The sequence below is a fragment of the Motacilla alba genome, chromosome 8, assembly GCF_015832195.1.
Source record: "Motacilla alba alba isolate MOTALB_02 chromosome 8, Motacilla_alba_V1.0_pri, whole genome shotgun sequence".
Taxonomy (NCBI): domain Eukaryota; kingdom Metazoa; phylum Chordata; class Aves; order Passeriformes; family Motacillidae; genus Motacilla; species Motacilla alba.
The window spans coordinates 30,838,459-30,851,080 of record NC_052023.1 but is presented as its reverse complement, the minus strand read 5'-3'; the positions used below and the strand labels follow the sequence as shown (position 1 = coordinate 30,851,080).

The following is a 12,622-nucleotide window of genomic DNA, read 5'->3' as shown; positions in this document are numbered from 1 at the left end:
ATCCCCGTCTCACCCCCATTCCCATTCTCATTCCCATTCCCATCCCCATCCCTATCTCTCCCCAAGCAGCCCCGCAGTCCCCGGGGCTGTCCCTCCCATCCCGGGGATCGCGGGTGACGCTCCCGCGCCCCAAACCCGACCTCAAACTCGCGCAAGCCGCGGCGCCCCCCGGCGGCGAGCGCGGGAACGGCACCTCCCCGCGGGGCGGTGCCGGGGCGGAGCCTGGCGGGGACCCCGCCCCGGGGCGGTGGTGCGGCGGTGCCGAGGGCGGGCGGGCCCGGGGCGGTGCCGGGCGCAGGCCCCGCCCCGCGGCGGTGGGCGGGCGGCGGTGCCGGGGACGCGCGGTGCCGGTGCCGGTTGGCTGCGGGCGGTGACGGCGGGAGGCGGTGGCGAACATGGCGGCGGCGGCGGCCGAGAAGGCGGCGGCAGTGGCGGGGCGGCGCTGAGGAGGCCCGAGGCGGGCTGAGGAGTGGCGGGGCGGGCGGGCGGGCGGGGGCCCATGTGCGGTGGCGGCGGACCCCCCCCGCCCCCCACTACCGACGCCCGTTCGCAGTCAGGCGCCGCCGAGGCGGCTCTGCGGGCGCGGAGCGAGCGCGGTCCCGGCCCGCCGGCGGCGGCGGCGGCAGGATGAAGTTCGCCGAGCACCTCGCGGCGCACATCACCCCCGAGTGGCGGAAGCAGTACATCCAGTATGAGGTACGGCCCCGGGCAGGGCTGCGGGCTCCGGCCCCGGCCCCCCGCGCCTCCCGGTGCCCGCCGTGCCGCGGGGCGGGGCTGATGGAGAGGCAGCGTGTGTGTGTCCGCCGCGGCGGGGAGGCTGCGGCGCTGGGCACCCTCGGCTGTCCGGCTCGTTAATTAGTGAATTAATTACCGCCTGTAACCTCTTGGCGGAGGATAGAGGTCGGGGCGCACGCTCGGCACCGCGCACCCCGAGCCCCGGCGGGGCTTCAGCACCAGCGCCGGTTCCCGGAGGAGCGGTGACTTTGAGAGCTCCCGGCCTCCCAAGGGCGATCCCGCTGCTCTGGGCAGCTCCTGGCGCCCTCCCTGCCCTGCCGGGGACCACCGGCAGCGCTCTGGGCTCCCCCGAACCCCCCTAAACAGGCTCCAAACCCCCATCAACTCCCCCGAGCCCCCCAAAGCAAGGCAGCAAACCCCCATCAACTCCCCCGAGCCCCCCAAAACAGGGCAGCAAACCCCCATCAACTCCCGTTTTATGATCGTTTTTAAGTGAGGCTCTGCAGCTCGCGGTTTAGCACTCCAGTCGGGGCGTTTATGAGCACTGTTTGCACCAAGTTCTGCTGCATTAATCGTGAATTATCTGCAGAACACAGCTTTTTCGGGCTTTATCACGCTAGCCTGCTAAAGGTCATGCTGATTGCTTCGTTTCAGATTTATCACACCGATTCTCGGCTTGGTTGGAACTGGACGGAGCTGGTGATGATTATTTGTAGTAAAACCATTTCCTATTTCAGTGTCAGCAGTAAAAGTGTCAGGTGCCAGCGATGTCTTTTCCACAAGTAATAATTAAATCTAGACAACGGAAAGCTGATTATAGGACAGCCGTGATCAGCAGAACTTCTTGACTGATTGACTCAATTAAAACTACGCAACATTTGTTATTGTTTGAGGGCCTGTATTTTCTCACTAGAACTATAATACCAATTTATTTATGCTATCCATATAAATCTGTCTGCATTTGCAAGGAAAATCACACTTATCTTAGCTTGCTTTGTTATAATGTCGAGCTTGAGAAGTTTATATTTACCCTTCTCACTCTTCCTTTGTTTCCCTTAACCTGACTGCAGAGGAATGGATGTTTAAATAAAAACTGCAGTTTGGTTTGGCTTTACAACAATATTGTGATCTCCTTGAATTATGTCGAGAGCTAGATGGCCAAATAATGCCATCAGTCCGTGAGGAGGAGGAAAACCATTGTCTTGATAAAATAAAGGGCCAACTTAGTTCTGCATCGTGCCTCTAATAGGTTATCCCTGTGAGAGTTGTCTTCTGCTCCTGAAAAAAGAAAACCTGGATATCTTCCTAAGAGCAGCTTTGGAGGTGTGTTGGAGGGGAAGGCAAGGGGGAAATAAAAGGGTGAAAGATCTGGCTGCATGCTGAGCAAACACCTGTGGAGAGAGGGGAAGGAGACCCAGTGAACTAAGACACCTTGATTAATGTGTGAAGAGCACTGCTGCTCCTTGGCCACTGTTTTCATTATGGGAGGTTAATTTTCAGCTGTTTTAACTAGGGCACTATTATTATGTCATTCTCCCTTCCTCCATCCCACTTTCAAATGTAGATTTCAGTAAAAACAACTTCCTTCAAGTTGTTACTCTTTCTAATCACAAATAATCTCCTCCTGGGATAGACAGCTTAATGTGGAGTGAGGGAAAACACAAACCTCACCTTCCCTTTCAGTAATAACTTTCAAACTCTTTGTTTGCCTTGTTGCAGCTGGCTGGATGTGAGTCAGCCTCCTGCTCATGCACATTACAGTGATGGAATAGCCTGGCATTTATTATTCAGTAACTGGTGGTCGTGTGGATGCAGTGCATAAAAGCCCAGCACTACCTCCATTTACTTGTTGATTATACCTGAGGCAAAAAGCACCCAGCCCTCCTTTGTCCAGAAAAATTCCCATTGTTGATTAGCAAATGTGAGGTTAAACTTTGCCTGTGTTACTTGTGTGCAGTGCTGCTTATAGAAGGTGTCACAGTAACATTTTAAAGCATTATTTGTATATTTAACAGTGTTATATTGTTTCTTCACCTCACAGTTTATGTCTTTTCCTTCTTAATTAATGCAGGAGACACCCTCTCAGAGTGAGAGATCTTTTTGGGTAGGTTTTTAACTCTGAAAAGATTTTTCCTGTTTCCAGGATGTCACGTCAAGATCACAGAATTCTGGAATGGTTTGGGTTGGAAGGAATCTTAAAGATCATCTTGTTCCATCCCCTGTCATGGGAAGGGACAGCTTCCACTATTCCAGCTTGCTCCAAGCCCCATCCAGCCTGGCCTTGGACACTCCCAGAGATGGGGCAGCCACAGCTTCTCTGGGCAACCTTTGCCAGGGCCTCCCTACCCTCAGGGAAGATTTTTTGCCTGATATCTGATCTAACCCTACTCTCTTTCAGTTTGAAGCTGTTCCCCATGAAAGGACTAAAAGATGATGCAGAAATTGCCTTCTCTAAGTCATTCTGTATCATAAAGCTTATATGCCCTCATCTTAATTTTCTGCTCTGGTGTTTGTAGTTATTTCCACTGGAGAGCAGGCGATTCCTGGAGTGTGGCAGGACCCAGGTAACCTGTGAGATCCTTCAAAGGGATTTGGAGCAAGATTTGCCTGTCTGTCCAGGTGTAATTTGTTGGTGATAACCTCAGAAAGAGGAATGGGATTGTTGTGTTTTCAGTACCTAAAAATGTAGTTTCACTTTCAGGTGGTCTTTAACAATTGACAGTCCTCAAAACTTCTTACCATCCCCATGCTCTTTCCCTCCAAAAATAATCAGTTTAAGTATTCTAAGTGTGCTTGTAGGAAGAATGGAAGTTGCCTGGGCTTAGGGCTGGTAGTCAGGGTGAGAGCTTTAGGGAGAGAAAAAAATATTCATTTTCTTTAAACAGGCAAAAGTAAGATATATTTTGATAGATGTGACTTAGATTTGTATTTTCCTTCAGCAAAAGCTCTGCAGTGACCATTACTGTACATCTAAGCTTTTTGAGAAGGAGCACTTGACTTACAGAAAAGAGGGAAAATGGCAGTGAATGCTTTTCTATTTCATTCAGCTTTTCCCAAAGACATTTACCATGACTGATCAAACAGTTACGAGGAGCTTTAAACCATGATGGACTTGATTTGGCTTTCCATTCCAAATTTCCATTCTAAAGATTGCATGAAAGGATGTGGATGTGCCTCACCCTGGCAGCAGCAGTGAAAGGCTTTGCTCACCTTGTTTTAGGGGCTCTGGCAGTGCATTTTCTTCTGTAAAGTGAGTCACATTTTCCTAGCCTGTTAAACTACAGCTGTGATATGCACTGCTTCTGTGTTCATTTTGCCTTAAAAGTTCTGGGGCATTATTTACCCCTCAGTTCCTTTGGAAAAATACGGAAACAGGAAAAATGGAAAACACGAAAACAAACACAACCCCAACTTTTTGTGTCAGCTGATGCTTTTTTTTTTTTTTTTTTTTTTTTTTTTTTTTTTTCTGAGAGTGTGCTCTGCTGCATATAATGCTCATTTTTGATGCAGGGAAATATTGGGGTTGTTAGCCCTCTGTTTCTCCACAAATCCTACTGGGTTCCTTTGCTTTCATGTCCCTCTCTGGATTGCTTTCAGGAGGGGAGTATTGCTCAGACTTCTAAATGTAAATGTGGATCTGCACATCCAGCTGATGGAACTGTACAACTCACTTGTACAGTTGCCAGATGGCTGTTTGGTTGCAGTTGATCTGGCCTGAATTTGTTTCTCTGGAGAAGCCTGATGGCATTTTTCTATAAAACGGTACTTTTTCTATAAAAAGATACCGTTGACGTCTCAACAACTGGGGAGAGAGGAGCAGCAGAACAGTTATTACAGGTGCAAAATTCATGGGAGAGATAGGTAAAGGTGTGAGCAGTTGACCTCCCTTCCCTTTTTTTAAGGTTTTAAGTCCTTAAAACCCCAGATTTAAAGTCCTTTTGCTGTTGCAGAAGAGAAACAGGTTGCTAAGTTTTAGGCATCATTTCTCCCAGACACCACCTGCAGCAGGAAGTGGGTGGGGGGAGAGGACAGCTGAGGTTGCCTGCTTGACTTCAGAGTGTCTCTTGCAGAAGCAGGCTTTCAGTTTTTGGGAGATGGCCAATTCTGCTCTTCAAACCCAGCTTCATGATAGGCAGTTCACACGCAGGCTTGCCACCTCCTGACACAAATCTGTTGTGCTATTTCACTATTTGTCCTTCGGGCTGTTAGCAGAGGAGCTTAGAGGAGCTTAAGTTGTTTGAAAGACTCCTTTAAAACAGTGGTTTTTTGGGTTTTTTTTAGTGTTTTAAGGTTTTTGTCCTTGATTTTGTTCACTGTTAAGGTCTGATGGTTGCATTTTCAAGTGTTTTCTTGTTGCCTTTTTTTTTTTTTTTGTTCTCTCATATGCATTTACACAAGTTGACTGAAGGTGCAAGGTGTAGCATTGGCACAGTCTAAAGCTGGGAAATAACCCATTTTGTTTAGTTCGAGGGCAGAAGGAGTAATTCTTAAGTGTTTCACATTGACAGTGATGGATAACTTTTGTAAACGATTGGTTCTCAAATTCTGTAATCTAGAGGACTAAATAGTTTAGGTGTGAAGTAGCACTGAGTCTTTCACTTTCAGGTTATTGGTTTACTTATATAGGTCAGGAAAGCAGTAACAAAATCTGCTGCCCTGCAGCTGCCAGATTGTACTATGTCAGTCTGCATGGGGAGAGGTCTGTGGGACGACTGACACCTTCAGCTTTCAAGATTGTTTAGTGCAGGACTGTCAATGTTGTCCTTTTTAATTTTTTTTTTAATGACTGATAAAACCAGACATAGGAATTACACTGGGTTTACCTCTGGATGGGTTAAGGGATGAGTTGTTACTACAGTGACTTTCAATGTGCTGTCTCTTCTAGTTTGTTTATCCTGTGTCACATGTTGGTTGTGGTTCATGGAAAAAGTTACAGGTAGCTGAGGATGATGACTGGGATGGAAAAGGAGGAAGATTTTTTGAGTACTTGGTGTGCAGAGGCAGATCATATGCTGCTGACCAGTGAGTTGTGGGGGGAAAGGACTGAAGTGGCCAGTGCTCCCGAGGAATTTTAGAAAAGCACCAAGAGCAGAGGAGAGCTGTGCTGCTGGCATGAGGATCATCGAGCAGTGGCTCAGTTGGGAAAACAATTATGCAAGTGACCTTTGCTGAGACCTCTGACTGAGGAGCCAGACCTTTGAGAGATGCCAGAGCTGCTGGTGTAGGCAGCCACCTTGGGTATCTTGTGATAAACAGACTTGTCCTTTAGACCTTGTATTTACCCAATGTGTTACAGCAACACTCAGCTCCCAGCTGCTGAGCTGATGGTTTTTACCTCCAGGGTTTTGGGGGATTTGTCATTTAACCTGAGAGGTTTTCTCCTGGGGCACTGTGACACACACCTCTGCTTCTGCTATGTTTCAGGATTATGGAAGTATGGGATATGTTGAGAATCAAGCAGAATAGGTAGGAATTAAGAAGACCTGAATTATGTTTTTTGTGTTAGATTTCTGTGGGCTCAAAAATGAGGGAATAAGGTCAGTTTTTTGTGGTGGTGGAGGAGGATACTCACATTCAGTATGGGCAGTAAGATGTGAGGTGTGTATAAGCAAATCACTGTGCAGTACGAATGGGTCCTTCCCTGTGGCTTTTAGTTCCAAAACTATAGCTCAGGTTATTAATAAAGTCCTAGAATGTTTTGGGTTGGAAGGGACATTTAAGATCATCTCGTTCCAACTCCTTGCCATGGGCAGGGACACTTTCCACTATTCCAAGCTGTTCTAAGTTCTGTCCAACCTGGCCTTGAACACTTCCAGGGATGGGGCAGGCACAGCTTCTTTGTACAACCTGTGCCAGGGCCTCCCCACCCTCACAGTAAAGACTTTTTCCGCTAATATTTTAGTCCAGCCTGCCCTCTGTGAGTTTGAATCCATTCCCTCTTGTCCTGTCATTCCTGGCCATTGTCCCAAGTCCTTCCCCAGTCTCTTGGAGCCCCTTTAGGCACTGGAAAGGGCTCTAAGGGCTCCCTGGAGCCTTCTCTTCTCCAGCTGAACACTCCCAGCTCTCTCAGCCTGTCTCCATAGCAGAGGTGCTCCAGTCCTCTGATCATCATTGTGAACCTCCCCTGAACTCCACTCATTCCTTCAGTTATTAGTCTGAATTCAGTTTATGTGGATGTGAGCGAGCAAATCTTTAACCTGTGCCTAGAGTAATACCAGCACCTCAACTACTGCCTGGGAAGAGGTCCTCCAGAAAGGAGCTATAAGGTAGCTCATGGTGCCTCCAGGGCCTGAAACCTGATTACTTAATTAATTCTGGCTGGTGTTAATGTTGCCCTTCAGTTTCCACTTCTAGAGAAGGCCGTCACCCTTGGTTCCCTAATCTCCTTTATCATGTTGCCTTCAGCTTTTAGCATGTATGTGTATTTTTGTGATCCTGTATAACAGTGATGAGAAATTCCTGAGGCTGCTTCTCTGTTTGCCTTGACAAACTCCTCTGTGTCACACAACACTTCAGGTTTTGTTGTTATTTCTTTTTTTTTTTTTTTTTTAATGTAAGGCCTTTAGCATCCTACCAACTGGGAAGCATTTTTTCCAAAGGAAGATGATGAAATGTACAGTTGGAATAAATTTTATAGATTAGTAAGATAACAGGCTTTAGACAAAGCAGTCAGTAAACATGAACCTGTTTCACTTGTGAACAGAAATATGTGTGATAGCCTTGACATCACATACTATAGCTTTCTGTGCCAGTCTGCAGGATAAAAGGGCTTTAATGGCTTTTGTTTTCAAACAGGCGTATCAAAACAGTGTAATTTTTTTTTCTCTTTTAATACTAACTATGTTCCTTGTTCTCTGCCTCTTGCAGGCTTTGAAAGAGATGCTATATGCAGCTGTGGACCAGGCCCCTTCTGTAGAAGGTAAGCAAATTGCAGCCCACAGTTGTGTTTTTCTTGGCACTGGGTGCTGGACACGTAGTCCTGCTACTTTTCTGTCTTTAGTCCTCCTAAATTGGTAAACTTAATATCCTGATGGGCAAATGCCTGGCCTTTCACAGCCTGCATGCTGTATTTGATTGTTAGAACTCTTTGTCCTGTTTTGCTGGGACAATAAATGCCTTTGTATAGTTTGAGACAGCAACAGCTGCATTCCTCTTGCTTATAAGGTCATTCAGTGGTGGAAGTATTTTCTTCATTGCTTGAGAATAGAGCTTTGTTTTCCTGTGAGAGCCTGCCACTCTGAGAGATAGCTGTGCTGGAGAGACACTGGTTCCTGGTTTGTTACTGGTGATTTGAGCTGGAAGCGTCTCATCCTTTTGTTCTGTGTCCTCCCTGAATGCTGTGCTGCCTCTCCCATGTGGACATGAGTATATCTTCTTTGCATGTGTTTATTGATTTCTGACTACTCTAGATTATTCTAGTAAGGTGTTTGGTTTTAAGCTCACTGAATTTTAAATTGTTTGTTTAATTAAGTGATGATCTCTGCAAAATTTCTTAGTAAAGCCTTTTACTTTCTGTATCTTGTTTTTGTTGTCTTTAAAGTAATGAAGCCTGTGTGTTGCTTCACTCCTTACTTTCTTGCCCTTCATGTGGATTTCTGACTGCTTTATAACCTCCTTACCTTTATTATTTTCACTTTTATTGCAGAGTTAATTTTACTAATTTCTGAACATGGCTCTGGGCTTCTTGTATATTTGTAGAGCAGGAGAACAAGTGCTGCTCCTTGTGTAGTCAGTTGTCTAACATCAGTAATGCTGGTCACTCTAAATGTTAGGCCATTGAGGTGTGACGTAGTTAAAATAATGTGATTTTTTTTTTTTTTCAAATTCAACTCAACTCCACCTGTTTTTTGATTAGAATTTTAAAACCACAGCTGCAATAATTAATAGCTTAAGAGAGTGTGTGTGGGATGGGGCCATCTGCCCTTAAACTCTTCAGAGGTGCATTCCAAGCTGAAAACTTTGTAGAAGCAATGTTCAGGCAGGTGTAAATTTTAAATTTAACCTGGCAATGCACTCAACTCATTGTGCTGATTTTGTTAAAAGAATCACACTTTTCTCTAAATACTGGTCCTAGAACTGGGTTTCTAAAGGTTATGGTCCTAGGATCCAAAATCTATGGGTTATCTTTGGAAAACTCAACATACATTGGCAAAGACAAAGTCTTGCTTTATTATTTTAAAGTAGCAAAATTCCATAAAACTTTCCCACAAACCTCTCTCCCCAACAGCATAAGACTAAGAGGAACTGAAGTTTTCTGTGTAGGCCAAACCGACTATAGTAACTTTTAAAGATGACTTACTAATGTCATTGAAAATCAACTTACTAATGTTATTGGGAGACTGGAGCAATTATAAGACTTTTTTTTCCCCCCTCTCTTCTGTCCATTGGTTTATTATTGACAGTGTGAGCAAATGGTGTCTGTGCTAATGGAACTTTGTAGTCTGATGCTGGAGTGTGACTTCCTGGGCTTGGCTAGGGTTATCTAGGATTTCAAGGTGGTCTTGAGTTGCTCGCTGTAAAGTGTTATAATTCAGCATTTTGATTTCTTTGTTTTCAGTGCTTGTGTTACAGTGGTGTTCTGTAATGTGCTGTGATGTTTGTTTGGCAAAGCAAGAGGAGGTGAAGAATAAAATGGTATTATATTTATGCTCTTTTAAACACTGTTAGAGTTTTAACCTGTGCTTCTGCCCCCTCTGATGCTTTAAAAACCTAAACAAAAGGAAAGCAACTACTTGAAAGAGTTTCCATCAGTAGAATAGTGTTCTGTTCATTTTTGGAGGGGTTGGGTCTTTTCCTCTGTACTGTAGAGAATATAATCCAAACAGTTTTGAACCACTCTTATTTAAATCTGTCTGCCTGACCTGCCCTTAAGTGCAGAGCAGTTCCACTAATTCCTTCACCTTTTGTGCTGGAAATAAATCAACACCTTTTTTCTATCCCTGTTGCTTGCTCCTTCTCTTTAAGCCCTTCTGCCTTTGTTCATAGAAACTTTAGGCCAGGTTTAGTGCTTGACTGCACACAAACCATGCCCAGAACACTGCTCTAGTCCCTATCACAGAAGATGGAACAGGTTCCTTGCATTTTGGGAGGGAATGGAATAGCTATTGTCAGGGGCTGGCTGGTGGCCTGCTTGTTTCCAGTTTAATATAGATTTTGCAATGGATACTTCTGTGTTGTTTTGAGCTCAGCACAGAGACTACAGGGCTGTGCTACTGAAACCCAGCCTCCCAGTATGAACCTAATGTAATCTCATTTTAGACTGGTCTAACTAAAATCCATTTGCTAATTGATCTCGTTGATCACAGACATGCTGCAGAGCTCCAGAGCTGGCTTTGATTTACCTTGCATGAATTGTAAGCTAATCTTTGGATAATATATTGGATTGTGAAGACAAGGGAATTTTGTACAGCAAAGCTGAGGCTGTTCCTGGTTATTATTCTGCTTGGCTGGATGTGTGATCTGGTATTTGTGAACGAATTTCTTAGATTTCTGCTGCAGGCTGCTTATTATGTCAGTCAGTAAAATTTGTGTATAGACAGAAATGTGTCCTGTTGCTTACTAGAATGCTGAAAGCATGTTGGAAATTCTTTAAAACAACAACAAAAAAGTGCTACCCAACCAAGGCATGTTGTAGATAATAGGCAAAGGTAGTAATAGATGAACCATCCATCATGAACAGCTTTCTTTGGGTTTGTATTTAGGCATTTTCTATTTGTGGATGGGTAAACAAACCTAACTTCAGAATGACTCTTAAGTTTTGCAAGGGATAGTTGCTTGGGCTCTTTTAGTGGCCAAAGTGCTGCTGGGAAGAGGGTCTTGGCTCTAAATTGTGCAGTTTATTCTGTGATTATTTACTATGCTGACCCTTCTCACTGTGCTACATTGAATCACACCTATGTCTATCTGCTTTTTCCTATTTTTGGGTAATAAACAGACTTTGATTTTAACAAAAAATATTGTAGAGGTGGATAAGCAAAATCTGTCAAGGCTATATGGTAGGAGGAGGTTGTTTATAGCTGTTCCCACACACAATTGCCAGGTGCTGTGGCTCCCTGTGTTTCATGAGAGTTACTCCAGACTGTGGCATGTATTTTTTGGCAATTCCTAGCTGTACACATAGATTTCTTTAATCTGTTCAAAGATACATTTCTTTTCATCCATCTGTCTCCTTTGTAATGACAGTTTTTATATGCCAGTGTTATTCCTCCAGATGCTCCTCATCTTTTTACAAGGCAATCCCCTGATGAAACCTGCACCATCCTTCCACCTGAGCAACATCTGTACTAAATTAGTTTTCAGTCTGTTAATTCAATCCCATGCACATCACTGGAAGAGGTATCAAATGATGCTGGATTCCCGGCTGTACAATGAGCCTTGCTTGGCTTTCTGGAGAGTTCTTTGGAGCATGTTTGCTTTGTTAGCTGATGCCTTCTGCTCACTGTTACCAGAACAAGGGTGATGAGTGGATGCTGCTCCCGGGATATCATTCCCAGCTCCCTGTGGCACAGCAGGAAGGCGTGAATGCAAGTCAGCCAAACCAGGCATCCTTTTTTGACCCTAAGATATCTTTAGCAAGAATCTGTGGTGATTTAGAGGCTAAACCCAAGCATAGCTCTGCTTTCCTCTGAGGCAGAATGTACAGTATGGCAAAAGCATGAAATTCTGACCTCACTGGGAGCATGCTCGTTTTTTTTTTTGCTGATCCCTTGTCCTGCCACTGCTTCTGGTTCCATTTGTCACCTAAGTAAAGCAGGTTAGTGGACCAGTTTTGCTGGGAGTGCTCCTGATTATTCCACTTGGTGAGCAGTTGTGTCGGCATCTCCCCAAGCTCCTTCTGGTGCTGCTCTCCTCAGCTGCAGCGGCCACGAAAGTGCAGCTGTAAATTATTCATCCTCATTATCTGCTCCAATGGACAGGGGCCACTCTAAATATTATTTCTTAGAGTATTTGTCTGTCAGATATTTAAATTTATCCTCCCTTTAATACTTGTGTAGACAAACATGGTTGTTGTAATATCAGATGGTACAAGAGCATCCTGTTGTGTCCTCCTATTATGGAAATTATTTAACCCCAATCCTGAATTGCAGTGGCAGCTTTCAAACAAAGATCATACTGGTTCTGTGGGGATGGAATGGTGTATCAGGGTAGGAGTGGGGAGTACAGGTGCTCTAGGGTAGAATTCAACCCAAAAGTAAGAGGTGGTGCTAAGGCAACATGAGTTGATAGGGGAAAAGCTTTAGTGGTGACAGATATCCTCTGCTGGTGCCTGTAATCTTTGTTGTCACCTGTTTACTCGTGATGGATTAGGAAAGCAAGAGAGGCAAGTTTGGGACATTCTGAGAGTGCCAGCACTGGCAGCGTGTCCCATGTTATCCCACCCTTGTTTCTGCTTTCATTTGTAAAGCACTTGCCCTGTTAACTGACAGCTACAGATATTTAGTTTGGATTTATTTCTGTTGCTGAATAAACAAAAGAGTATTCTTTAGGGGCATAAATAATCTTGGTGATTAAGTAGGGTGTAGGACATCACATTCTTTTTTTTCCAGAGGAAGTTATGGGTCTGACAGTTTTTGTTATATGCAGACATGCTTTGTAGGGTTGATCAAAGGCTTATGATTTGTCTGTATATATGCAAATGCCTTCTTCTTATTTAAAAATAAACATTTATTTCCAATTGCACAAGCTTACTTTGTAGCGGCTTGAGGTTTTGTTTACATGGGAATGCTTAAGGTTTAAAAGAGTCTTCAACAGAAGTGCTGCTCATCAGAAGCAGCCACAAAGAGATTAATGCTTTGTCTTTATTTCAGCATGTTGTCACACACCCATGAGGACACAGGGGTTGGTGTCCTACACCCCAGAAGAAGGTCCTTGATTCTGTCTAGGCTGT

General features: G+C 44.8%; 1 protein-coding gene across 1 annotated transcript in view; it reads left to right on the top strand.

The window, feature by feature from the left end:
- The first annotated feature begins 390 nt into the window (after positions 1-390).
- Positions 391-12,622, top strand: part of XPR1 (xenotropic and polytropic retrovirus receptor 1) — a 112,164-nt gene continuing 99,932 nt past the window's right edge. The window contains exons 1-2 of the mRNA XM_038145125.1: positions 391-696; positions 7,603-7,654. Of these exons, the coding sequence (XP_038001053.1) occupies positions 628-696; positions 7,603-7,654 (121 nt within the window). The 5' untranslated portion in view covers positions 391-627. The remainder of the gene's footprint in view (positions 697-7,602; positions 7,655-12,622) is intronic.